Source organism: Desmodus rotundus, chromosome 3 (assembly GCF_022682495.2).
Source record: "Desmodus rotundus isolate HL8 chromosome 3, HLdesRot8A.1, whole genome shotgun sequence".
In the NCBI taxonomy this organism is placed as follows: domain Eukaryota; kingdom Metazoa; phylum Chordata; class Mammalia; order Chiroptera; family Phyllostomidae; genus Desmodus; species Desmodus rotundus.
Window position 1 is genome coordinate 30956068 of NC_071389.1, and position 26584 is coordinate 30982651.

The 26584-nt window shown below is 45.4% G+C and overlaps 1 protein-coding gene across 2 annotated transcripts; it reads right to left on the reverse strand.

The window, feature by feature from the left end:
* Nucleotides 1–549: 549 nt before the first annotated feature.
* LOC112314476 (cytochrome P450 4A6) lies at nucleotides 550–22803 on the reverse strand. Of its 2 annotated transcripts, XM_024571052.4 has the most exons (12): nucleotides 22556–22802; nucleotides 18375–18516; nucleotides 17571–17615; nucleotides 16975–17102; nucleotides 15893–16017; nucleotides 7232–7386; nucleotides 6681–6787; nucleotides 6404–6594; nucleotides 6168–6301; nucleotides 4850–4914; nucleotides 4630–4706; nucleotides 550–2024 (listed from the first exon to the last, which is right to left on the reverse strand). In XM_024571052.4, the coding sequence occupies exons 1-12, from the start codon at nucleotides 22748–22750 to the stop codon at nucleotides 1856–1858; spliced, it is 1533 nt and encodes a 510-aa protein (XP_024426820.2). In that variant the 5' UTR covers nucleotides 22751–22802; the 3' UTR covers nucleotides 550–1855. The 2 variants fall into 2 exon arrangements, 1 of the variants encoding a protein (XP_024426820.2); XR_006656942.3 differs by lacking the exons at nucleotides 550–2024; nucleotides 4630–4706 and adding an exon at nucleotides 5154–5477 and having other exon boundaries at nucleotides 4900–4914; nucleotides 22556–22803.
* Between the last annotated feature and the right edge of the window lie 3781 nt (nucleotides 22804–26584).

Genomic DNA, 26584 nt, shown 5'->3' on the forward strand with positions numbered 1-26584 from the left:
TTGGCCCTTCACTGGGATGGGTGTCTTTCTTTAACTTTGTATATGTTTTGGAAAATAGGATAAGGAATATTTGCCTAAAACAAAAGTTTTAGAGATTCAGGGGACTACCAGGGCCTGTCCTGTGGGGAAGGCATTGCCAGTTGTTCTCTGGCATCCTCTCTCACGGGCCACACATGTCTGCCCACCTGGGCTCCTCCAATCCTTCCTGGACAGCTATCCCCTTCATGGCCTCTGAGGTGATAATATCTGCACTGCAGAGCAGATATTATCTCCCTGCTTTGTCTGGTCTCTCTTCCTCACCCCATCTCGCTCGCTTCCCTCCATCCAGTTCCTCCCAAGGCATAACAGGAAGTACATATGACATTGTGCACTGTATCCCGGGAAGGAAGAAAGAAGGAGAGAGTGTGAGTTTGACAAATGGGTGTACAGGAAACACACAGAAGGGAACTGGGAACATGGACCAATGGCAGTCACATAGTGTGGGGGAGCTTTGCCCGCAGAGCCTCCTGTCCGCCACGGATGAGAATAAGTCTACCAAGACATGATCTGCTTGGGGAGGAAAGGTGGCTGATCTCTCAAAGGAGAAGGGCCAAGAGCCTTTTCCTCAATGGGTTTTTATTAGGTTCAATTTGCACAGGAATACAGGTAAAACTCATCAATCATTGTGAGGCAGTGAGGATCAAACAATAGATAACATTCAAAGAACTATGAGGGCTTATTCTGAGTCAGGGTCAGTTATCAGAAAATTGAGGGCATTCTTAGCAAAGCAGGTTTCACAGGATTGTATGTACTCTTTCTTAGGCCTAATCACCCCAGGGAACCTGCCCTTTTCCAGCCAGGTCTGCACTGCCCTCTGTCATTGTTTCAGGCTTAAGTCAGGCAGGGGAAGTAAGGCAGCCAAGAGATTAGGAGTCATTTTGTAGACAGAGTGAGGACTCAGGCTATGTCAAAGCTGAGGGGCAAGGGCCCATCACCCCCTTTTTCTATAGCCCCCCAAGTCCTTCCCTGAGGGCCTCTTCTTCATGATCATGATCTTATGTTGTCCCTCCCTTGAGGAATCTTACCCATCTTTGGCTAACTGGTCAGGCTCAGGGCCAAGCAGGGTAAAGTAAAGGGGACAGAGGTGGTGTCCCTGCCAGGGAGACAAACGTTGTCTCCTTAGTGGCTTAGGGTCCCAAGGTCTCTCACTCAGCCTTAGCCATGGGGGGTTACAGCTTCTGAAACCAGGCAGGGTGGTTCCCAACAACATAGGGACCCATTTGGCTGAATGACAGCTCACAAGATGTCCATGGTCTAATTCTTACAAGATGTGACTATGTCCTCTTTTATCTGAGTAAATTCATGTAATCACAAGTGTCCTCATAAGAGAGAAGGCAATGTGAAGACAGAAGCAGAGGGACATTTGAAGGTGCTGCTGGATGTGTGTACAGAGGAGGCTGCAGGAGACAAGGGATGTAATAAGGCAGCTCTAGATGCTGGAAAGACCAAGACAGGGATTTTCTCCTAGAGCCCTGGAGGTGATGTGGCCCTCCCAACACCTCAGTGGTGATGCCATGAAACCCATTTCAGACTCATGAATCTAGATGCTAAGAGAAAAATTGTGGTGTGTTATGTCACTGAGGCTATAGTAAATTATTATAGCATCTAAAGGAAACTATACAGGGAAGACAAGCAGGCAGAAAGTGAAAATGATAGGTTAGAGGGGCAGACAGTCAGAGGACCAGAGGGAGGAGGTCAGGTAGAAGATCATGTGGGAAGCAGGTCATGGTTAGATAGACAGAGGATGGCATCACATAACAGGGAGACAGGATGGTAGGAAGGAGATCCTCAGAGCTCGCTGTTGTCTCCAAATGGATTAGAGCCGCTTCCTCAGCTGCAAGTGGATTCCATTCTTGGGACTCAAAACAATTTTTGGTACTGGGATGGGGACTTTAAATGGATCAACCGCCAGCTCAAAGCGAAGCAGGGTCAATGCCACGGCCACCTTCAGCTCCTTCATGGCAAAATTCTTCCCAATGCAGTTCCTGGGCCAGGGAGGAGAAATGACATGAGAAGTGGCCTTAAACCTTGTTTTGAGCTGGGCAGCTATTGGCCACTCAGCCCTTGCTAGGAACAGGGCATTCAATGTGACTCAATCCAATCCCTTTTGTTTTTAGGACACGTACACTTCCATCCCTCTAGTCTTGTTTCACATTCTGTACTTGAACTTTGACAAAGCCTATCTTTCTATTAGGAGTAGTTTCTAACTCCTACTTCTGTACTCAGCAGGCATGAAATCCTAGTAGGGGAAGGTCATTGCCCTAACCCACCAAGTGAAGTCAAGTGAATGATTGAAAAGTTAATTATTAATTTGTTTTCTCCTACCACAACCAGTTTCTGATTTCACAATGTGGAGGCCAGGTCAGAGTGTGATACGGAGGGTGGGTCACACTCTCAGGTCCTCACTATATAGGGGGACGACAGTGACCTTCATCCGCACAGAGGAGAGACGGGTTTGTGTAAGGAAATCCGAATGGCAACAGGGAAGCTGCAGGGGCAACGAGGGATTAGCGACATTCAACCAGTTGCAGCACCTGCCTCCCAATGAATGGTCCAGACTCTTGACTCTCCCTCATCTCCTCAGTCCACCAGCTTCTGTAGCCATTCTATCCTACTGGAGAAATGTCCCTCCTTGACATTCATCAGTCTCAGCACCTGGACTTCTCTGTCTCCCGACTCCCCTCCCCTCTTCACTGAAGCCCCTTCTATGCCCCCATCATAGGTAGAACTTGTCCAAATGCTTCAGCTGGCATCTAACCCCCATGGGTTTGCTTCACTCACCTCTCACCTGTCCAGCTCCACTTCCTAAGTGAGCTCATGTTGTTGAATCACAGAGAAGGCCCTCCCTCCACCCCTGCCTGCTACATGCTCAAGGTTAAGTCCAAGGACATCCTGTCCTTTCTCCCTCACTGACTGTACCTCTTCTTCCCTAGACCCCCAAGGCACCATTAGTGTTTTATTCAAGGATACATCACAGTGCCCAATGCCCAGGACAGTGCAGGAAACAGAACATTCAACAATCTGTTCAGTGAGTGAATGAGTGGGTGAAGGAAAAAATGAATGAATGAAGTGTCTTCAGTAGATGGTTTATTTCTTGACTGGGAACACCTGGAGGCAGGGACAGTGTCTTTCCCATCTCCTGGCCCAGGACTTTTCAAACAGAGACAGACTTAAGAAATACATTTATACTTGAATGAAGTTAATTGAATTATAAAAGTAAATTAAAATTGAAAAAAAATAAAAATACGAGTTCTGAGCTAGGAATTGAGCAGCCTTGTGCTCTCCTGCCCTCTAGTGGCAGGCATGTGACTTGGTCTAGGAGGAAAAGACTCAATCCTGGGAGAAACCAAAGGCTAGAGCCAGTCAACCCCTGGAAGAATGAATTGTTTAAAGTCTATTCTGTGAAAGTTGACTCAGCATTCGAAGAATTCACAAAAAAGCTTGCTTCTGACCCAAGTACAAAGGTTAAGGACGTTACTATTTTACAGGAAGATTTCTTTAGTCTTTGCAGATTTTCCAACAGCAGCTGTTCTGGGGTGTAATTGTCCAACTCAGCAGCTATTTCAAGGATGCTTTATATTTACACACCAGGAACCTTTCAAATGCTGTGTGTCCTATACAAAGTCGTGGGTTTTCTCTCAAAAGGAGTGATTGTCCTTAGTTTTACGCTTTTTGCTAACATTAGATAGCAAAAACGTTAGACAGTGTAGATATTGGACTTCCGTAAATAATCCCACTTTGCATAAACAATTTTGTCAACTGGGAAAGCAGTTGTGCTTATGTGAATATTAATATGCGGTCAATCTTTTGTTGGGGTAGATTGCAAAAGCAAGGAGGCATGCGTTGGTGTAAAACACCTTGCTTGTGCACCATTCACGAATAGGGCTTGAACCATCAGGACAGGGAGGCAGCTGGAAATCTGAACACAAGGAAATATCACAGACACAGTGAGTGGCAGATCAGTGAGGTAGGCAAGGCAGCGGCTGCACTGCCCTGTGAGAAGAGAGGAAAAATTCTGTTTTTAATACTACTGGTAATTGAGAAAAGCAAGCAGAAGTTTAATTTTTATGAAAAACTTTACCTTTGAGAAGTTGTATTCTGGAAGTGAGGAAAACACCAGAATAACTGAAGTTTAGAAGAACAGCTGACAATGAATTGTGGGTGGCAAATAGGGAAAGGAACTGTTTGAAGAGTTTCAGACCAATATAAGCCTCTCTGTTTTTGCAGTCTATCCCAGCAAAAGTCTGACTGCATATTAATATTCACATAACCATGACAACTTTCCCAGTTGGCAATATTCTTTGTATGAACTGGGATTTATATACCATAGTACCACTGTCTACATAGTCCAACATTGGCAAAAATGATAAAATTAAAGACAACCAACTGCTTGGGAGAGAATCAGTGGGAAAAGTGTCTGTATGGTGGCCTGTAATGTCACCTTTTTTTTGTACAGGTAGACAAGTGCCTCCTTCACCACACACCAGCATACAAGGGCATATGTACGGGTACCACATATGAAAGTAGGGGGTCACAAACATCAGGGTTTACATGTGGGGGTGGGCCCTCCCCAAGTACAGGATGCCTCACCTCGGTCCTCCTGAGAAGGGCAGGAAAGCATGGCTGTGTAGATCAGAACCTGGTGCAAAACGGGAAGGGTCAAACACCTGCAGAGAAAGCACCAGGGTCAGGACAGGTAGGGTCAAGCCCTGCTTCCAATGCAAGAGGGCACAGGTCTCCCGGGGCTGGAAACAGGAGGAGGTGTTGGCCTAGATAAATCAGCCCATCCTCCCTCCCACAGCCATCCTACCTCTGGGTTGGGCCACACCTTCGGATTGTGGTGAAGACCATAAAAAGAAAGTGAGATTTTGATTCCTGTAGGGCAGGGAGAAGAGAGAAGACTGATCATACACATGCCAGCAGGGGGAAGGTGAGTGCACAAAAACTTGGGAGTTGTAGTGAGTGCCAGAGTGGAATGATCCTATTGCAATACCAGAGGGCAGACATGGCAAAGCATACACGCACACATTAGGAGTAGATAACCATGTCCCAGGACTGAGAAGCAAGACAGAATTGAAGGCTTACTTTCTGGAGCAACTCAAGATAAAACTCACATTTATCAGGTGCCATCCATGGGCCTTTGGGGATTATCCATTAACTCATTCAATCCTCCCAACAATCCTCCAAGGAGGGCATTCATGTTCCCATTATTCAGATAAGGCACCTGAGCTTCAGAGAGGCTGAGCACATTGCCTATAATCACACAGCTAGGATGTGGTAGGGTTGGGATTCAGACCAAAGGTGAACCATGAGGTGGCCTCCATCATGGCAGGATCTCAGATCTGGTCATCAGCTGCTCTCTGCCATCAACCTGAGGGCTCCTCAGAGACTGGACCATCTGACTCATGGCAGTGGATTTGCTGATCTTCCCCCTCTGCCTAGATCCCAGAGGAAAGAAACCACATGTACCCCTTCCCCTGTTTGATTGTCAGGGCAAATCTCACATCACAGAGAAGTAGTTTTAGGGTGAAATTCCGGAAGCTGCATCCAGAGTCCAACATCTCCTTGTGAAGAACATGCCATGGACTGAGTCATTATTACGTTATCTGCTATGTCTAGAGTGATTTGCATTTGTCACAAAGGAATTGTGCACACATTACATCAAATATAGAGGATATTCAAATAGATGTGACAATGCAGACAGAATTGACCCTAGAGTCTTATAACTTGGAGTTGGGACTGGAGAATAGAATGTTAGAATCATAGAACATCAGTGCCATTGAATGGAATTACTGTGGTGTCATCAAACCATGGATTCTAAATGTGATGGGATGCTAGACTGGAGAAGATAGCAGCTTGGGACTCCATTCGTGTGAGATGTCAGAATTGAGATTTACTGAGGTAAATATATCGATATGATTCATTCTCTGATTAGAAAGGGGAACTAGTGTTGTGGTCAAACTCTGTGACAGGCATTTTGTATTCCTAATATAAACTACAAAGTAAGTTTATACTTAATGATGAAGAAACAAGACCAGAGAGGTCAGGAGTACCCTAGGACATATGGATTTGATCTCCCACGTGTTCTTGCAGAGTGCCCAGGTTAGTGAGTGTGGTGAAGTTCAGACCTCTGGGTAAGGAGCGGCCATCAGGGAAGGTGATTGGCTTGCTGAGCACTCTGCCGATAAATGGTATAGGAGGATAGATTCGCAGTGCCTCCTTGATGCACATGGTGGTGTAGGGCATCTGATCCAGCTGATCCCTGAAATGAAGGCAGCCCAACCTGAGGGCAGGCAGAGCCTGGCAGACCCAGGCTTCTTGTCTAGCTGAGTGGGCAGGGCTTTCCCATCTCTTGAGTGCTCACCAGGTGATGGAGTTGCTGTCCCCCAGGAGGCTCTGGATCTCCTTGTGGCACCTGTGCTGATGCTCGGGGTGCGCAGCCAGAGCATAGAGGATCCAAGAGATGCCACTGGCTGTGGTGTCATGGCCCTCGAACATGAATGTGTCCACCTCAGCACGGATGTCCTTGTCAGGCATGCTGCTTGCATTCTCCCTCTGGGGAAGTCACAGCAAGAGTGCAGGGTTTGTTCCTTCTTATGCCTTTCTGGGTGAAGCCTCAGACCCCTCCCACACACACTCACTCTGGCAAAGAGGAGGATGTCCAGGAAGTCCAAGTGTCTCTTTCTCCTAGCTTCCTCCATCTCTCCCTCCTCTTGCAGACATGCCTCCCTCAGCTTGATCACTCGGTCTGTCCCAGAACAGTGGACCCCAGGCAGAGCTGAGGGCTTTGGGTGTCCAGAGACAGCAACTCACAGAGGACCCACCTGCCCCCAACCCTGCTCCAGTCTGGGTGCCATGAATCAGAATGAATGTGGGAGTGCACATCAGAAAGGAGAGCTCCATTACCATCTGATTGGGAGTCAGGCCTCCGCTCAACAGCACACCCATAGAGTAGGGTCTGCCTGAATGCCACTTGCAGGGGGTGACATCACCAGTATGGTGACACATGTCAATCCCTGTACAAGCCCTGGCACCCTAACACCCCAGTTCCCAAGCTCTGTACCAGGAGCGTACCCAGTGTGGGTATGTTGCAGCTCCCGAAGAGAACCAGGGGGCTCTTCCTGAGGTCAGGGCCAGTCCCTTTGAGATATGCCTGATGAGGGACAGGAGCATCCCAGGAGGTGGATCCAACCTGTGTGCTGATGGGCGAGCTGGCAGGCCCGGTGGTTCCAGCGGCCCTCAGGAGTCAGCCCATAGATGATGTCGTTCTGGTAGAATAAATTCCTTGCTCGAGAATAAAAGAGGTTTTTCACATCCCCAATGGTCTGGAGGTAGGACTGGGAGTTTCTGAGGGAGAAGATACAGAAAAGACTAAGGTATTGGGAGGCCTCTGTTCTTGGGGTTCTAGGTGGGAGTTTCCACAAACAATGGGGACAGGTGGCACTGAGGCATTCATTGCTTCTGTCTTCTGGCCCTTGAGGCCCTCAGTCCTTTACAAGTGATATGAACAAGGAGGGAAGATGGTGGCGAGATAGGTGGAAGTGGAGTTCACTTCCCCTTGTGCACTGGGGGAATGCCTAGATGATCTTCTGAGGAACAGACTGAACAGCCAATGGAATCCCAGCATATACGAAGATTGGAGGCCAAAACTGTAGAAGACGTTGAAAAACCAGACAGTAAGGAGAGTGCTTTGGGTAATAAGGTCCCTGGGACCAGTGTGGGGACCAGGGCCATTGCAGCCCTAGGCCCAGTGCCTGCTGGGTCTGCCGCAGGATTCTTGGGAGAGAGCCAGGTCAATGGCTCCCTCCCCTGCCAAACAAGGTTTGAGCAGCACCAGGATGGACCTGAATGCTTGAAGTTGCTAGGGTGAATAAGGACAAAGTGGCAAACACACAGGGGCATTGTGCACCTGCTGAGACTGTGGACGCCAGCAGGGAAGAGTTGGTCCGTGATGGACCCTGACCTGGATAGTCCCCACTCTGGTTGGAGAGTTGGGCTGTGTGAGAGGTCAGGCGCTTGTTTGGAGTGGCAGGCTTGAATAGGAGGAATTTTTCAAAAAGAAAAAGAAAAAAAGAGGCACACAGTGGCTGCTTGGAGAATTATTCTGCAGCAGCCGCCCCTGCCTCCCCTGGCTGTGCCCGTGGGGCCTCCACAGCTTCAGCTGTGGGCCCACCTCTGCTGCCAGGATGCGGACTACACCCCTAACCCCAGCCGCAGCGGTGGAGGGTGCCTAACCATGCCTGTGACCCCAGTGGTGCACTACCAACCCAGCCGCCCCCTACACTGCCGGGTCTGCCACCAAAGCATTGGAGGCCAGTGTGTGCCAGACACTGCCACCTGGAGAATGTGCTCCTGCTGCAGCAGCAGAGGCGGAGTGCTCTCATCCAAAGCCCCAGGGACTGCGCTCAAGGGAGCCAGTGGCCCAGTGGCTGCCAATCCCACCCCAGCAGCAGAGGCCGAGTGCTCACCCCCACAGCCCAGGGAGGGAGCATGCCTGACCCTGCCAACCAGAGGTACCTTGTGCCTAACCCCATGGCCCTGTGTGCAGCAGCAGAGGTGGGGTGCGCCAGCATCCTCAGCAGCAGCCATGGCTGGAGCCCCTGCCCTGCAGGGCCAACTGGCTCTCTAAGAGGAAGGTGGAGATGTCCCCCGCAGAGGAGAGCAGGAGGGCTCACCGCATCAGCTATCCCCAGAAAGACTTAACCCTGGGAGGCGGGGGCAGGGGGAGGGGCTGAACTACCCTGAAGAGACTCTGAGAGCCCCTAGCATCTAGACAGCAAAGAGTGAGAAGGTGGTGTGTGAGTTGCCCCTAATTGGTGCACCTCAAGGACAGCACAACTGGTAGAATGAAGGTGAAGGCCGGGTGCAGAAGGGCACTGGGCGCCTGGCAGTGAACTGAGGAGCTGGGCTGGAGGCTGGGCAACTGTGAAGAGTGTGGCTCAGGCCTGGCCCCCATTCTAGCAAAACCACAGGAAGGCAGATAAGGGAAACCAATACCCCTCAGCCTGCTGCAGCCAGAAAGACCAGCAGAACTGGCTTGGCTTGTTTAAAGCCAGCGGGAGGCTTCTTCTTCTTCTTCTTCTTTTTAAAATCTCTTCTTCTTTTCTTTCCTTCTTTCTTTTTTAAAAATCCATCCTTCCTTCCTTCCTTCCTTCCTTCCTTCCTTCCTTCCTTCCTTCCTTCCTTCCTTCCTTCCTTCCTTTCTCTCTCTCTCTCTTTCCCCCCCTTCCTTCCTTCCGTCCTTCCTTTCTTCTTCTTCTTTTTTTTTTTTTTATTCTCACAAGTGAGACAATAAAACCTGGAGCTGTGAAAGAACCAGAGTTACACCCAAAGAGGGAACATCATAACAACTGAGACAGTGAGACAGATTTCACTTTGCTACTCCAGAGAACTTGCAAGTTATTGTATATTTGTATTATTATTTTTCCTTATTTGTACATCTTTTATTTTATTAGTATTTTTTAATTTCTCTTCTTTCTGTTTAGTTTTCTTCACTTGGTTTGTTAAATTGCATCATCTGACTGCTTTCCCTTGTTCTCTCTTTCATAGTGTATTTTTAATTTTCCGTCTTTCACTTCATTTGTGTTCAAATAGCACACTACTCTAGGTCCTGCACTTCCTATTCATGTTATTCAGATCACATAGATTCTGTCATATGATTGTTGCTCCATTACTATTGGAAATAATTGCTGTTCCATACAATTGTAAATACTACACAGCACACCTACCGGATCTTAGCTCACTTCACTGTTTCCGGAACTTTGTTACTGTTGTGGTTAACACTATTATCTCACACAACACACCTATTTTCTATCCTTTATTCTCACTTTAACTCATAATCTGACCTCTCACAAGCTCACTGCATTCTAGATCCAACTCACAATCCTGCCCCCACCCCCTAACAAGTCTTATCTTTTCTCTACCCTTTCTAAAAAGTGGCTAGGTGGGTGAATTATCATGGTTGACACTATACATATCCAAAGGATCTCCTATCTCTTCTCTATGGGTTGGTATTTTAAATACCATAGAATACACTCCCGCTGTCTTAAACCATTTTGCCTTCTCCCTCCAGCTGATAACAAAAAAGAGTAGGTGGGAGTGGTGAACACCAGTATACCTGCTGGAAGAGGAAACCCACCAACAAGGGAACCACCAACAGATAACAATGGAAGAAAGTGAAGGAGGGAGTGGAAGCCACACTAACCTCCACCCAAGACCGATCTGGAAATACAACTAAATGGTGGAGAAATTACTCAGACCAAACGACTAAACAAGAGCAAGAGAGAAGCCCCCAAACCTCATACACACAGAAGAACCAGCTTCAATACAACCTGTCCACACCTGCACAACAGAGTACAAGACATGGTGGATGGAGTGACCCTCAGTTAACCAGCTGGAGGGAAGGACCCACCAAAGAAAGACCCAACAACAATCAAAACACAAAGATATACGGAGGGCCAACATAAATGACAGCCTAAGACCAGTGAGCTCAGGAGATCAAGGAACTGCACCGCCGAATCTCACAGGTCTTCTACCACAGACATTCACACCATAAACCCAGGGAGTCAGAACAGATCAATTTAAGAAGCAGAGGCCAACAAGAAGAGTCTCACAAACAATGGGAAGACAAAAAACAATCCCCAAATGAAAAGAAAGGAGGAAGCCTCAGAAAGAATGCTAAATGAAATAGAGGCAAGTCAACTATCAGATACTAAGTTCAAAGCAATGGTTATCAGGAAGCTCAATGAGCTCACACAGAATTAGCAAAAACTACAATGAACTCACTGCAAACTACATCACCATGAAAAAGGAAGTGGAAACTATCAACAAGGGTCAAGAGGAAATGAAGAATACAATTTCTGAACTGAAGACCACAGTAGAAGGAATCAAAAGCAGGCTCAATGAAGCAGAGGATTGGATCAGTGAACTGGAGGACAAGGTAGAAAAAGACACCCAGAAAGAGCAAGAAATGGAAAAGAGGCTCAGAAAGAATGAAGAGGGGTTAAGGGAAATGCAGGACAACATGAAATCTAATAATATTCATATAATAGGGATACCAGAAGGAGAAGAAGAAGAGCAAGGGGTAGAAAACCTGTTTGAAAAAGTAATGATGGAAAACTTCCCTAATTTGATGAGAGAAAAAGTCACACAAATCCAGGAAACACAGAGAGTCCCAATCAAGAGGAACCCAAAGAGGCCCAATTCAAGACACATCATAATTAAAATGGCAAAATTCCAAGACAAAGAGAGAATCTTAAAGGCAGCAAGGGAGAAACAAGAAGTAACATACAAGGGTGCCTCGATAGGACTAGCAGCTGACTTCTCAATGGAAACGCTCCAAGCCAGAAGGGAATGGCAAGAAATATTCCAAGTAATGAAAAACAAGGGCCTGTAACTGAGACTACTCTTTCCAGTAAGGCTCTCAATTAAAATGGAAGGACAAATAAGGAGCTTCCCAGACAAAAAAAGCCTTGAAGAATATACCTCCACCAAACCAGCTCTGCAAGAGATGTACACGGTCTGCTTGAAGAACAGGAAGAAAAACAGTGACAGAAAGAGGAACATGGGTACAAAAAAATGGCAAGGAATAGGTACCTATCAATAATGACATTAAAAGTAAATGGGTTAAATGCCCCAATCAAAACATATAGAATGGCTCAATGGATAAATCATGACCCACACATATGCTGCCTACAAGAGACCCACCTCAGAACAAAAGACCTATACAGACTGAAAGTGAAGGTCTGGAAACAAATATTCCAGGCAAATTGACAGGGGAAAAAAAGTTGGGGTACCAACACTCATATCAGACAAAATAAACTTCAAAAAAAAAGCCATAAAACAAGACCCAGAGGTTACTTCATAATACTCAAGGGAAGAATACATCAAGAAGACATAAACATTGAAAATATATATGCACCCAACATAGGAGCACCCAAATACATAAAGAAAACCTCGAAGGACTTCAAGAAAGATATTGACAGCAACACAATTATAGCAGGGGATTTTAACACCCCACTGTCAAAAATGGACAGATCTTGCAAACAAAACATCAACAAAGATACCGTGGCATTGAACAATGCCCTAGATCAAATGGTCTTAACTGATATATATAGAGGCTTTCATCCCAAAGAAGCAAAATACACATTCTTTTTGAATGCACATGGAACATTTTCAAAGATAGACCACATGATAGGACACAAAACAAGCCTCAACAAATTCAAGGAAATTGGAATCATATCAAGGATTTTCTCCAACCACAAGGGACTGAAACTAAAAACCAACCTCAAGGGAAAAAACCCCAAACACTCAAACCCATGGAGATTGAATAGCATGCTATTAAATGACGATTGGGTCAAGAATGAGAATAAGGAAGAAATCAAAAGTTTCTGGAAACAAATGAAAGTGAACTCGCAACACAGCAAAGGCAGTCCTAGGAAGGAAGTTCATAGCGATACAGGCCTACCTAAAGGAGATGGAAACATTTCAAATAAACAACCTAACCCTATGCCTGCAAGAACTCAAGGAACAATAACAAAGACAGCTCAGAGCAAGCAGAAGGAAGGAAATAACTAAGATCAGAGCAGAATTAAATGATATAGAGACTAAAAGCACAATTCTAAGAATAAATAAATCCAGGAGCTGGTTCTTTGAAAAGATAAACAAAATCAACAAGCCCTTAAGCAGGCTCATCAAGAAAAAAAGAGAGAGGACCCAAATAAACACTATCAGAAATGAAAGAGGAGAGACTACAACTGATACCACAGGAATACAAAGGATTGTAAGAAATTACTATGAAGAACTATATGCCAAGAATTTGAAAACCTAGGTGAAATGGACAAATTTCTAGAAAAATATAATCTTCCAGAACTGAATGAAGAAGCAGCAGAAAGCCTGAACAGACCAATAACTCCTGATGAAATTGAAGCAGTAATCAAAAAGCTTCCAATACACAAAAGCCCTGGACCAGATGGTTTCACGGGATAATTTTACAAAGCATTTAAGGAAGAGCTAACCCCTATCCTTCACAGATTATTCCAAAAAATTCAAGAGGATGGAAAACTCCCAAACTCGTTTTATGAAGCTAGCATCATCCTAATCCCAAAACCAGATCAAGACATAACAAAGAAAGAAAACTTCAGGCCAATATCGCTGATGAACATAGACGCTAAAATCCTCAACAAAATATTGACAAACCACACTCAGCAATACGTTAAAAAGATTATACACCATGATCAAGTGGGATTCATCCCAGGAATGAAAGGATGGTACAATATTCACAAATCAATAAATGTAATACATCACATAAACAAAACAAAGGACAAAAATCACATGATCATATCAAGAGATGTGGAAAAAGCCTTTAATAAGGTACAGCACCCATTTATGTTAAAAACACTTAGCAAAGTGGGAACACAGGGAGAATACCTTAACATAATAATGGTCTTATATGAGAGACCTACAGCCAACATCCAACTCAATGGGCAAAGACTTAGATTTTTCCCACTAAGATCAGGAACAAGACAAGGATGCCCTCTCTCACCACTCCTATTCAACATAGTATTGGAAGTCCTAGCCACAGCAATCAGACAAGAAAAAGAAATAAAAGGCACCCAAATTGGAAAGAAGGAAGCAAAACAGTCATTGTTTGCACATGACATGATAGTATACATGGAAAATCCTATGGAGTCCACCAAAAAACTACTCAACCTAATAAATGAATTTGGCAAAGCAGCTGGATACAAAGTCAATACTCAGAATCAAAGGCATTCTTGTACACCAACAATGAATATCAGAAACAGCAATCAAGAAAAAAAAAACCCATTTGATATAGCAACAAGAAAAATAAAGTACCTAGGAATAAACCTAACCAAGGAGGTAAAAGACCTGTACTCAGAAAACTACACAACACTGAAGAAAGAAATCAAGGAAGACACAAACAAATGGAGGCATGTACCATATTCATAGATTGGAAGAATTAACATCATCAAAATGGCCATACTACCCAAAGCAATTTATAGATTCAATGAAATCCCTATTAAAGTAACCATGACATATTTCACAGATAAGGAACAAACAGTTCAGAAATTTATATGGAACCATAAGTGATCCTGAATAGCTGCAACAATTCTGAGAAAGGAGAACAAAGCAGGAGGGATCACAATACCAGATATCAAACTGTATTACAAGTCCACTGTAATCAAAACAGCTTGGTACTGGCATAAGAACAGACACATAGACCAATGGAACAGAATGGAGAGCCCAGAAATAAACCTATGTCTCTATGGTCAATTAATATTTGATGAACGGGGAAGAAGCATAAAATGGAGTAAAAATATCCTCTTCAACAAATGGTGTTGGGAGATCTGGACAGATTCACGCAAAAAAATGAAACTTGATCACCAATTTAGACTATACACAAAACTAAATTCAAGGTGGATACAAGATTTAAATATAAGTTGTGACACCATGAAAGTCCTAGACAAAAACATCAGCAAGAAAACCTCAGGCATACCACGTGGCAACATTTTCACTGATACGTCCCCTAAGCAAGGGACAAAAAGGAAAGAATAAACAAATGGGACCTCATCAAATTAAAAAGCTTCTGCATGGCTAATGAAAACAGCATTAAAATGAAAAGAGAACCAACAGTATGGGAAAACATATCTGCCAATAATACCTCAGACAAGGGTCTGTTCTCCCAAATATATAAAGAACTCACACGACTCCACTCCAGGAAGACAAAAAACCCAATTAAAAAATGGGCAAAAGATGTGAAGGACATACTTCTTCAAGAAGGACATACAGAGGGCCCAGAAACATATGAAAAGGTGCTCAGCATCACTAGTCATCAGAGAGATGCAAATTAAAACCACAATGAGATACCACTTCACACAGGTCAGAATGGCCATCATAAACAAATCAACAAACAAGTGTTGGAGAGTATGTGGAGAAAAGGGAACCCTAGTATACTTTTGGTGGGAATGCAGATTGGTGCAACCACTGTGGAAAACAGTATGGAATTTCCTCAGAAAACTAAAAATGGAACTGTCTTTTGACCCAGCAATTCCACTGCTGGGATTATAGTCTAAGAACCCTGAAACACCAATCCAAAAGAACCTATGCACCCCAATGTTCATAGCAGCACAATTTACAATAGCCAAGTGCTGGAAGCAACCAAAGTGCCCATCAGTAAATGAGTGGATTAAAAACTATGGTACATTTACACAATGGAATTCTACGCAGCATAGAGAAAGAAGGAGCTCCTACCCTTTGTGACAGCATGGATGGAACTGGAGAGCATTATGCTAAGTGAAATAAGCCAGGTGGTGAGGGGCAAATACCATATGATCTCACCTTTAACTGAACATAATCAACAAAAGAAAAAAGCAAGTAAAATATAACCAGGGACATTGAAATTAAGAACAATCTGACCGTAACCAGAGGGGAGGAGTGAGGGGATTTTGGAGGAAAGGGGTTTCAGGAACTACTATAAAGGACACATGGACAAAACCAAAGAGGAGGGTGGAAGCAAGGGAGGGAGGTGGGTTTGGCTGGGGTGGTGGGGTGTGGTGGTGGGGGGAATGCAGACAACTGTAATTGAACAATAATATAATAATAAAAAAAAAACCAAACATGTGATATGAACAATCAGGAATGAGCCTGTGCCAGGGATCAGGGATCTGTGGCTCAGTCAAGCTTTAGTCCGGACTGGAATTTGTCCATGGTCAGCAGCTCTTGATACTCTTGCTTTCTGAGCTGGTGAGCATCACATCTGCCTGAACTGCCTCTCCACTGACTCTGTATCAGTTGATAGAAACAAAAACCCTGCAGCTGAAGGATCATCACAGACCTGTCTGTCTGGACGCTGCCTTGCTGGCTGAAGGCGCACTTCATGATGGTGTCCAGGGTCATCAAGGAGACATGTTCAAAGATCTCCAGATGGGAGTCCTGGCTGATGAGCTCCTCCCATTTGTCCTGTAGTGGGAGGGGGACATTGACCCAACTCTACTGCCCCAGAGGGCCTCTGCTGACAAAGCTAGTTTGTCTCTCGTGTCTCCAGACACCTGTTTGGAATCCTTCACTTTCCAGAACAGAGGCATTATAGCACATTTAGACTGTAATGCAAATGATGATAAAGTAAGAGCTATATCCTCAGAACCTTTGATTATAAAATTAAAGACATTTTCTCATAATGGTGTGAAATATTTTTGAAATTTAGAAATAAGTTATGGTAATCACCTTTAAGCAGATCAGAAAACATTGTTTCTCAGATGACAAAGAGGGAATTTTGTGTGGGGTTAAGCTAGACCTGAGGGACACCTGGTGCCCTTTAACTCTAGGTAGCAAATATGTCAAGGCAAGAGGAAACCTAAGTGACCAGTACTAGGGCTCCTAAGGAAAGGACACTAGGGACTTTAATTCTTTTCACTCATCAGATGAGCATAGCTGTTGAAATCAGAGACCAGGTAACAGGTGATGCGTTGGCAGGACCTAGCTCTGTGAGTAAGGATGTAATCTCCATTCCGTTCCACGCAGTGACTCAATTTCATGTTGAAGCCTGTGCTCCAAGCCAGAGTCCACCTGAATGTCATCCTATGATGTCCACCCAGTCACTACTCAGGTGTGCTAGTGGTAGTTTGTCTTATTGTGAAGAGGAAGGACTGTTCCTCTAGTCCACTGTGCTGAAGACATGGAGGTGAGAGGTGAGTGGACTCTGTTCCTTCCATGGCCCTCCTTTCCCTTGGCAATGACCAAAGTCATGTGGATCCAGGCTGGTGCCTAGGTACCTCCTGTCCCATCCACTCTGGGAAGCTCTGTCACATGGTAAGTTCTGATTGGCTGAGTTATTCTGGTTATTCTGAGTTATTCTGGCTCTATCTGGTGAATTGTGCTGAGAGTGGGTGTGTGCAGATGAGAGAGGGATGGACTTACCAGCATCACTAGAACAGAGTCAGCCATGATCCCCACGTAGGGCTTCAGGATGTCATGGTGGAAGGCTGGGGTTAGCATCCGCCGGTGCTTGAACCACGTTTGTCCATCCAACAGGAGCAAACCATACCCTGGCCACAGATAGGTGTGTGGGGGTGGGGAGATGGAATCAGAAGGATGACTGGGGACAATTTGGAAGGAACCATGGATGTCAGAAGAAGGTTCATCATGGGCAAAGATAGGAAAGACCAATGTATTTCAGGAATGTGAATTTCCTGAAGCGAAGGTACATGGGATATTATTATGACAGCTGTGAGTTAAAGGGTGAAATAGGTTAGGGGGGCTGGTAATAGAAGATTGTAAGTAAATGCCACTCTGAAAACATTGGGGAGCACTGACAGGTGATGGGAAGAAGCTGAGTTTCAGAGGGGCTCTCACCATGACCTGGAAGCAGTGAGGGTTTTGTTAGAAGAGAAATGAGGTTTGATTCAGAGATGAGGGCAGTGATATGGTGCTGGTTACCTGCTGTTCTCTGTGAGCCAAAGAGATAGCTCTTGGTAAGGCAGGTGGATCCCACAGTACTGGTTGGACATACTTACCAATCCACGGAGCCAGAAGTCTGTATACATCATGAGCCTTCGGGTCTGAAAGGGAAAAAAAGGTATTACAGGAAACTGGAGGGATTCAAACAAGGCAGGGAACACCCAGGAGGAAGCTGTGGTCCAGACCATGGCCTGCGATCCCGTCCTGAGATTGTCAGCTGACAGTTTGTCTCAGGTTTGTCTCCCACCTGCCTCCCATCTCCAAGTCTCTGTGTCCTAATAGTTGCTCTGAGCTTGGGAAGGCAGACTCAGTGTCCCAGCAGCAGAATGCCCACAGGATTAGGATGATGGTCAATCAGCCAGAAATATAGGCACTATCCTCAGTGCCACAGAAAACACAGAAGTCTATGGTCTTCCTGCAGCTTGTGGGGGCTTCACGTCTCCAGGACAGGTAACAATTAGAAATGTGAAACCAAAGTCAGATTTGATAGAAATTGTCTTTCAGATCTGGGGAATTTACGTAACAGATCATCTGATTAAAAGAGAAAGATAGAAAGGAGGGGGGGAGAGGAAGAACAAAGGAAGGAAGGAAAGAAGGAAGAAAAGAAGGATGGATGGAAGAAAGAAAGAAAGGAAAGAAGGAAACAACAAAAAATAAATACAGAAGATAGAAAAGAAATTGGCCCAGCAGGCTCTTTAAGCATTCAGTTAAGGCAGATCTTGTTGGTCTTATGCTGGCTTGTGGTCTGGGAGAATGGTTGGTAGAGGGTTCAGGGAATGCTGGCGAGCTAAAGTCTCTGCTGGAATTCCACAACACAGAGGGAAGACCTGCTCCAGACACAATTCAGGTTTCATTCTCACCTGATCTTCCCAGGATCATCTTCATGTAGTCAGGGTCATAAACCAGTAACGTGGCGTTGGTCCCCCACATCCAGCGAGGACAGGCACATGGGAATTTCTTTACCCTTTTTCGAAGCTCTTGTAGCTCATGGTCACTTTGGAACTGTGAGCAAGGGAGAGAGAAATCAACAAAACCTCTCTTTAGGTCTAGTGCTTGGAGTGGTGGTGAAGGGTAAAACAGCTAGAGGGATATAATTCTGGATCTATCATCTGTGATTAGGAGTTTGGAACTGGTTCTGATGAACCAGGTTGTGATCCAGATTCTTGCTCTTCATCGAAACTCAATCTAAGGTCATATTCCAGCTTCTGGTTGAGCCCTCACTCAGAACTGCCCTTAGAGGCTTTCACATAGTACGTGTTTGATGAATGTTCAGTTATGGAATGAATGGTGCACACACCTCTTTCACAGACTTATGTTTGAGTTATTTGTTGAATTTTGTCTCTTTCAAATTCATGTCTTGAAAGGTTTAATCCCTAGTACCTCAGAATTTGATTTTATTTCAAGATAAGGTCTTTATAGTAGTAATTAAGTTAAAATGAGGTCATTAGAGTGAGTGCTGATGTACTATAACTGTCTTTATGAAAAGACAGGTATGAAGTGTGGACAGAGAAATCACCACTCACAGAGGGAAGATGATTTAAAGAGACATGTGGAGAAGATTGTGGTTTACCAACCAAGGAGAGAGGCCTTGAGCTCATGGTTCCTTCACAGTCTTCAGAAGGTGCCAGCCCTATGAACATCTTGATTTTGAACTTCTAGTCTACAGAACTGTGAGACACTAAACTTTGCTGTTTTAGCCACCCTGTTTGTTAAGCACCCTAACTAAGCAGTACAATTGTGTAATGATCAAGGCACGCCTGTGAGTGGGGACAGATTATTACATTCTCCTGTTTCTCTGAAGAATGAGGAAACCTTGAAAGGCTATGCCCAGGTGAGCCACCTTACACCCAAGCCTGCTGACCCCAGTGTTCCCACAGCAACCTGTGTGTCTCTATTATTATATCTCAACTCAGTGTTCTAATTGCTGGGCCCAGTGTTGGCAAACTTACCTTTAATATCTGTATTTCTCTATTCTTAGAGCATGGTTTTTAGGAATTATGCTTTATTTTTATAAGAATAAAGAAGTGTAAGAAGGAATGAATGAGCATGTGTATGTGAGTGAATGAGTGAGTCTTGTTTAAAATTCTTGTTGTGAGTGACAGATTAATCTTGAACAATGTAAGAGAGAGAAAAGGAACAAAGAGAAGGCTGAGGGTTCCAGGGTGTTTCACAGGACTTAGGGCAGGAGGCAGCCAGGGTGTGGAAGGGGCAGAACTGTTGACTGGAGAGCATCCAGGACTGAGTCTCTCATTCTTCTTCTCTGCATAAACATGCTTTCATTCTCTTACCAAGTGTTTACTGGGGTCTACGTGACAATTTTCTAGAAGCTGGAAATATGGTCACAGATAAACAGACAACAGTCCCTGTCTTCATGGAGCTGAGGCCACTTGGAGGAAAGAGCACTTCTACCCTTCCCGATTGGCACCATTCTACCACATCATGTCTGAGGGGCACTGGGAATCCTATTGGAGATCTGATTGTAATATGGCCAAGGTGTTCACCTGCTACAAGCAACTGTGGCTGGGATTGTATAGGGCATTCAGGGGCCCACCCTTTGTGGGGAAAGAAATCTCAGAGCAGGTGGGATGGGAAGACATCTGAAAAGGTTTTCTCTATAGTGATGAGCAGATACGCAAGTGAGTAGATGAGTAGATGGATTCACTCATTCACTTATTTCATAACTATGTATTGAGAACTTTGTGTCAATCATCATCCTAGTTGCTGGAGGTCCCTGCTTTCATGGAGCTTATGTTTGAGTGGCAGTGCAGGTGGGGAGAAAATCCTTCAGCACAGTAGCATGTCTTTCTGATTGCTTGGTGCCCAAGCTTCCCAAAAATTCTGCTCCTGGGCACTCTCCTTATATCCCTTCAGGGACTGAGAGGAGCTACACTGTGTTCTGCCTTTCCATTCTTTTCTCTAGCCCATTTGGGCATCCACTAGTCTGTCTGCCCTCCAGTGAAGCAGATGGGACTCCCATGTGTCCCTGAGCATCTGTGGCCAGAGCCACTAGAGACTCTTGTAGAGGGGATGGTGCCCATGGTGGCAGGGGTCACGACCTTGTAGGCAAATACCCAGTGTCCATCAGGTCCCCATGCTTCAGCCACTCTATACAGGTTGTGCTACTCTGGAGTTGTCCTCCCCTGGCTGATCCTGGGAACTGCAGCCACAAAGCAATTTCCCCAAAGAGAGATACAAAGAGGGTAGATGGACAGGTAATGGTTTGGCCACACAAGCAATGGTCGGATGTGGGCTCTGCTGACATGGAAGGTATGCCTGTGTTGGTGGGAAGACATGAAAGGAAATGGGGTAGTTTGGGTTGTTTGAGTCCCAAAGACATTAGTTCCCCTTTCTATAGTCCCTATTGGATTCTACTTAATGCAGAGAGTTTATATCTTCAACATGATTGTCCTCCTTAGGCATTAAAATTATTTTAACTTCATACAATTAGAGTGAGAGTAATGGTGGCCCTTGGTCTGTGCCACACACAATCCTACCATTTTAATAACTCACTTGTGTGCTATAAGTATCATTATCATCTGCAACTTACAGATGAGGAGTGATAGAAAAGGCATTTGAAGTATGTGGTAGAGCTGGGATATGAATCTAGGTATCTCGGCAAAAGCGCCCATATGTTAACTGCCCACCTTGTGAGTTGTCATCTAGTCTGAAAGATTAGCTTCAGTGTGGATGGAACATCTGGCATTCAATTCATGACTTAGCTAATAAGAGAGGTATTGAATACATGAAAATCTCAGGCAGTATTATAAAAGCAAGGAAAATTTGGCTGCATGAAATGTATTTGTTATATAAATATATAAATATTCTCTTTCTGAGTCTATATGTCATCTAAGGTCCTCAGTGTAATGGTAAAGTCACAGGAGGAAAGTGTAGTGGTGCCCTCCATCAAATCCTATCTCAGAAAGGTGACAACTACATCAACACAAGTCACAATTTCTCCAAATCAACAAACAATCTGGAAGTCAGTAGTACCAGAGTTCGCATGAACAAACTGGGCTTTGGCTGTCTCTCTGTGGTTGACACAGAGTTCCAATTTTTGGCTCCACTCTGCTTATAATCACTTGTCCTCTTTTTCTCCTTAGGCTTGTTCAATCCACAAACCCTAGGCTAGTTGCCCTCCATGCGGGCCCCTCACCTTGCTCTGCACCTTTCCCCCAGGGACTAGTGCTAACAGAGCTGGCTGGGTAGCACTGTCTGTCACCCAACCTGCAAGCTGCTCCTTTCCTGTTAGTCCGCGTACCTGAGTCAAGCATCCATTTGTGTCAGGCACGGTGTGGGTCTGAGGGTACAGAAAGGGGTATGATATCCTCAGCCAAAAGGATCTTACAGGGCAGGGGTTTGGGGAATGAGAGCTGGGAGGGAAAGAGATTCTTTTTACTGGTGCAACTCAAATGCCAGTACTCTTTACCTTGGACCATCCTGGAAACCTTCCTGCTCATATATGTCAGTAAGTTGTCAGGTTTTTAGCACTGCCATCACCAGTCTGAAAAATCCCATAGTTGCAGGCCAACCAAGCTAGTGGGTCCCCTACTTCTGATCTTATCTGCAGCCACCCTGTAGGTGAGCCTCTCTTCCTGTGATCTGACACCTTCTTTAAATCCCTGTCTATTGTCTCCACAGACTGTGAACCCCCATAGGCAGGGATCCATGAGACCCACGTTTATGTCCCAGGAAGCCTAGGGACTGGCAGAAGGGATGGAAATGAGTGGACACAGGCAGGGAAGCATCTAGAAGTTCTGTTCTGTGATCCTATAGCAGGGAGACTCAGGAACAGCCATTGTCCTCAAAGTTCTGGGCTGTCAAAATAGCCCGCAGATCTACCTAAGGAACGGGGCTCTAACAGACTGAGCACACCAGCACATGGGATGAGGAGCCACCACCTGAGGGGTAAACTGGGTTTTCCTCCACGGCCACATGCTTCTCGTACAACAAGGCTTTGTCCCGCAGACTTGCTGACCATGACCATGCTTGGTGATCCCCTGCCCTCCTTGCCTTCCCACTCCCCTGTCCCACTTGCTTTTACCTCCTGCTGGTGCCCGAACAGCCAGTGGGAAGGAGGGCACGGGAACTCCTGGAGGGCTTTGAGCAGCCACTGTCTGCGCAGGTAGAGCTGGGCTGCCCTGAGCAGCAGGAGAACCAGACCGAACAGGGAGGCCACCTGTAGGAGCCCAGAGAGGCTGCCCAGGGCTCTGGTGGGGCTCAGTACGGACACACTCATGGTGCAGTGGCTTCTGGATGGCTGACTGTCTCTGACCACATCAGGCCAGTCTGGCAGTATTGTCCCTCCCACCTGTGGGGAGGGTGGAGGGTGAGGGCAGAGCTTAGAGCCACCAGAGTTGATTAACTGCTGGTTCCACCTTGGGAAATAGGACAAAAACCTTTTTGAGCTGACAGTGACAACGGTTGTATACATTTCAACTTTCTACTCATTAGTTTCCTAAAAAATGTGCATTGAGCACCTGTTAAGTGCCAGCCAGTATGCTGGGTGTCACAACCCAGCAGCAAGCAAAGCACACATGAACCCTGAGTTCTAGAAATCACAGTTAGTTCACCAAATGTTCTGTAGGTGTGGTTATTTCCTTATTATTTTTATTTCAGAGATAGAAAGTAGTTACAGATAGGGAAAGTGGTCAGTGAGAGTTTGGGTTGGGGTTAGGATCCTTGTCTGTTGTCTCCAAAACTGCCTGCCTACCTGCATCAGAAGTTTTCCCCACACTTGTCCTAGTCCACCATTCAGTTATGATGTGAGGTGAATGTGCTTGCGGGCAGAGCACTGACCTTGCACTCAGGAGGTTCAGCCCCAGGTCTGGTCCACTGCATATGAAGTCAGCAACTGATACTCACTCAGCCTCAGTTTCTCCTTTTGTAGGTGGAAAAATAATCTTTTCCCCAAGAACATCATAGGAATGCTCATTCTTTCATTCATTCAGTCACTTGACAGATATTTCTTAGAGTATACAATCTAGTATGTAAGGTCAGAAAACAGTATAATCAAATATGATAAGATCTTTACTGGAGAAATAAATGGTGGTCTGGGTCTACCCAGAGGAGGAGAAAACTAAAGGAAGAGAATGGGGTCTTCAGGAATGAATAGGAGTTCATCAGGTGGAAAGTGCCAGGGAGGGGGATGGGCACTGAAGCCGTCATGGAGATCATCTATACAAGAGAAAGGTGTGGGGAAATTAATCTGTTTCCCTCACTGTTTTTACAATTATCTCCCTCAATATCAAATCCAAGGCCCATAATTTGGGTACTAAAACAAAATGTATTTGGAAAAATTCCTTGGCAGCCAGCCTTCCAAGGGGCCCCTGCTCCTCCTCCTGACCTGCTCCTTCACCCGTCTACATGCTTACTCCCAACACCCTCCTTCCCCTGCCCTACCTCGTGACAGGTGACTCCTTACACAACACAAGTGTTTACTTTCTCCCCTAAATTCTGGGCTCCTGTCCAAAACCGAAACCAGAGCATGTAACCTTTTTTTATGCCCATTCCTCCCAACCTTCCCCCAGTTCTGTGGTTATTTTCCACCCCTCTGGCTTTAACCCCAGGGACCCTTGGACCCTGACGCTCCCTTACTTGGCTCAGCACCAGCTTTTCACCATCAGCATGAGGGCAGTAGTGGGCTTTGGAGTCACAAAGTTTGGGTGTAAATTTTGGTAGTAACTCTTTCTTCCTCAGTCTGAGTCCTCTGTTTCTTCTATTTAGTGGGCTCATAATGCTTGGTGATAGCTAACATTTACTGAGCACTTACTATGTTCTTGGCACTGATCAAAGGATTTATGTTTTCCTCTATAACAATTCCATAAAATATTTTTTTAAATCCCACAACTCAGAAGCTAAAAGATGTCGGTGAGATAGGTGGGAGCAGAATCCACTTCCCCCTGCACACGGTTGAAACACCTATCCCATCTACTGAGGAACAAAGTGAACAGCCAATAGTACCCCAGCGTTTATGAAGATGGGAGACCAAAAAGTATAGGGGACACTGAAAAAAACAGACAGTAAGGGGATTGCTTCAGAACAAAACCAGCGCGGGGATCAGAGCGACTGCAGCCCCAGGCCCGCATGCACCGGGCCTGCTGTAGGACTCCTGGAAGAGAGCCGGGTTAAGGGCTCCCTCCCCTGCCAAATAAGGTTTGAGCAGCGCCGAGGGAGACCTGGTTGCTTGAAGTCGCAGGGAGAGGAATAAGGACAAAGTGGTGAACCCACGGAGGCTGTGGGCACTGGCTGGGGAGAGTTGAAAGTTGGGCCGTGTGGGCCCCCAACGTGGACAGTCCCCAGTCTAGCTGGAGAGGTGGTCTGTGTGAGAGTACAGGCCCTTCCTTGTATGGAGCGGCATGATTGAGCAGGAGGATTTCCTGAAAAAGAAAAAGACACTGTGGGGCGGGGGGTGGGGGGTGGGGGGGGTGGGGAGGAACTGTGGGGAATTCCCCTGCAGCAGCAGCTCTAATCTCCTCTCTACTCCCTGCTCCTGTGCTCTTTCCTAGGGCTGTGGGGGGTATCAAGCCCAAATCCTAAGCACTGGGAGAGTGCAACTCGGAGGGACCTGAGACCACAGGCACCGGAGAGAGTGCGGATCAAGGAAGGCCCTGCTCCTGCACATCCATAGCCTGGAGGAGGGTGAGTGACTGAACCTGTGGGTCCGGGGCTGCTGGAGAACTGGGCTGGAGGCTAGCCTAGTGCTGGTCGGGAGGGAGAAGAGTTGGGCTAGGCCACCTGAGTTGGCTGAAGCCAAAAAGACCAGCAAAACTGTCTTGGCCAGTTTGAAGCTAGCAGGCTTGGTGTTTTTTTTTTTTTTTTAAGTAATGCTTATTATTATTATTTTTTATTTTTTCTTTCTTTTAACACCTTCTTCCTCTCTTTCCTTTTTTCTTGTTCTACTCCTTTCTCTCCCTTTATATCTCTTCTTCCTTCCATCTTGTTTTTTTTGAAATTCCCACAAATCAGACAATGAAACCCGGAACTGTGAAAAGACCAAAGTTGGACCCAAAGAGGGAACATCCTAACAACTGAGACAGTGAAACAAATTTCACTTTGCTACTCCAGAGAACTTGCAAGATATTGTATATTTGTATTATTATTATTTTTCATTATTCTTACATCACTCATTTTATTAGTATTTTTGTATTTCTCTTCTTTCTGTTTAGTCTTCTTCACTTGACTGGTTAATTTGCATTGTTTGACTGGTTTACCCTTGTTCTCTCTTTCACAGTGTATTGTTAATTAACTGTCTTTCACTTCACTTGTGTTCCATTAGCACACTACTCCAGGACCTATACTCCCTATTCTAGTTATCCAGATCACATAGATTCTGTCATATGATTGCTGCTCCATTACTGTTGGAAATAATAGTTGTTCCAGACATCTGTAAATACTACACAGAACCCCTCCCAGATCTCAGCCCACTTCACTGTTTCCTGAACTTTATTACTGGTGTGGTTAAATCTATTCTCTCACACATTACACATATTTTCTACCCTTTACTCTCACTTTACCTCATAAGCTGATCTCCCACAAGCTCACAGCTTTCTAGATCCAACTCATAATCCTCACCCCCCCAACAAGAGGCTTATCTTCTTTCCATGCCTTCTGAAAAGTGGCTGGGTGGGTGAATTATCATGGTTAACACTATATATATCCAAAGGATCTCCTATCTCTTCCCTAAGGGCTGGTACTTTAAATATCATATAATACACTCCTGGTCTCTTAAACAATTTCACCTTCTCCCTACATCCTACCATAAAAAAGAGTAGGTAGAAGCTGTGAACATCAGGATATGTCCTGGAAGAGGAAACCCACCAACAAAGGAAACACCAACAGCTAAGAACAGAAGAAGGTGAAGGAGGGAGTGGAAGTCACACTAACTCAACCCAGGACCTATCTGGAAATACAACTAAATACTGAAGAAATTACTAAGAACAAACAACTGAACAACAGCAAGAGAAAAGCCTCAAAACCTTGTACACATGGAAGAACCAGCTCCAACACAACCTGCCCACACCTGCACAACAGAAAACAAGAGGGGGACAGACCTACCCTCATATAACCAGCT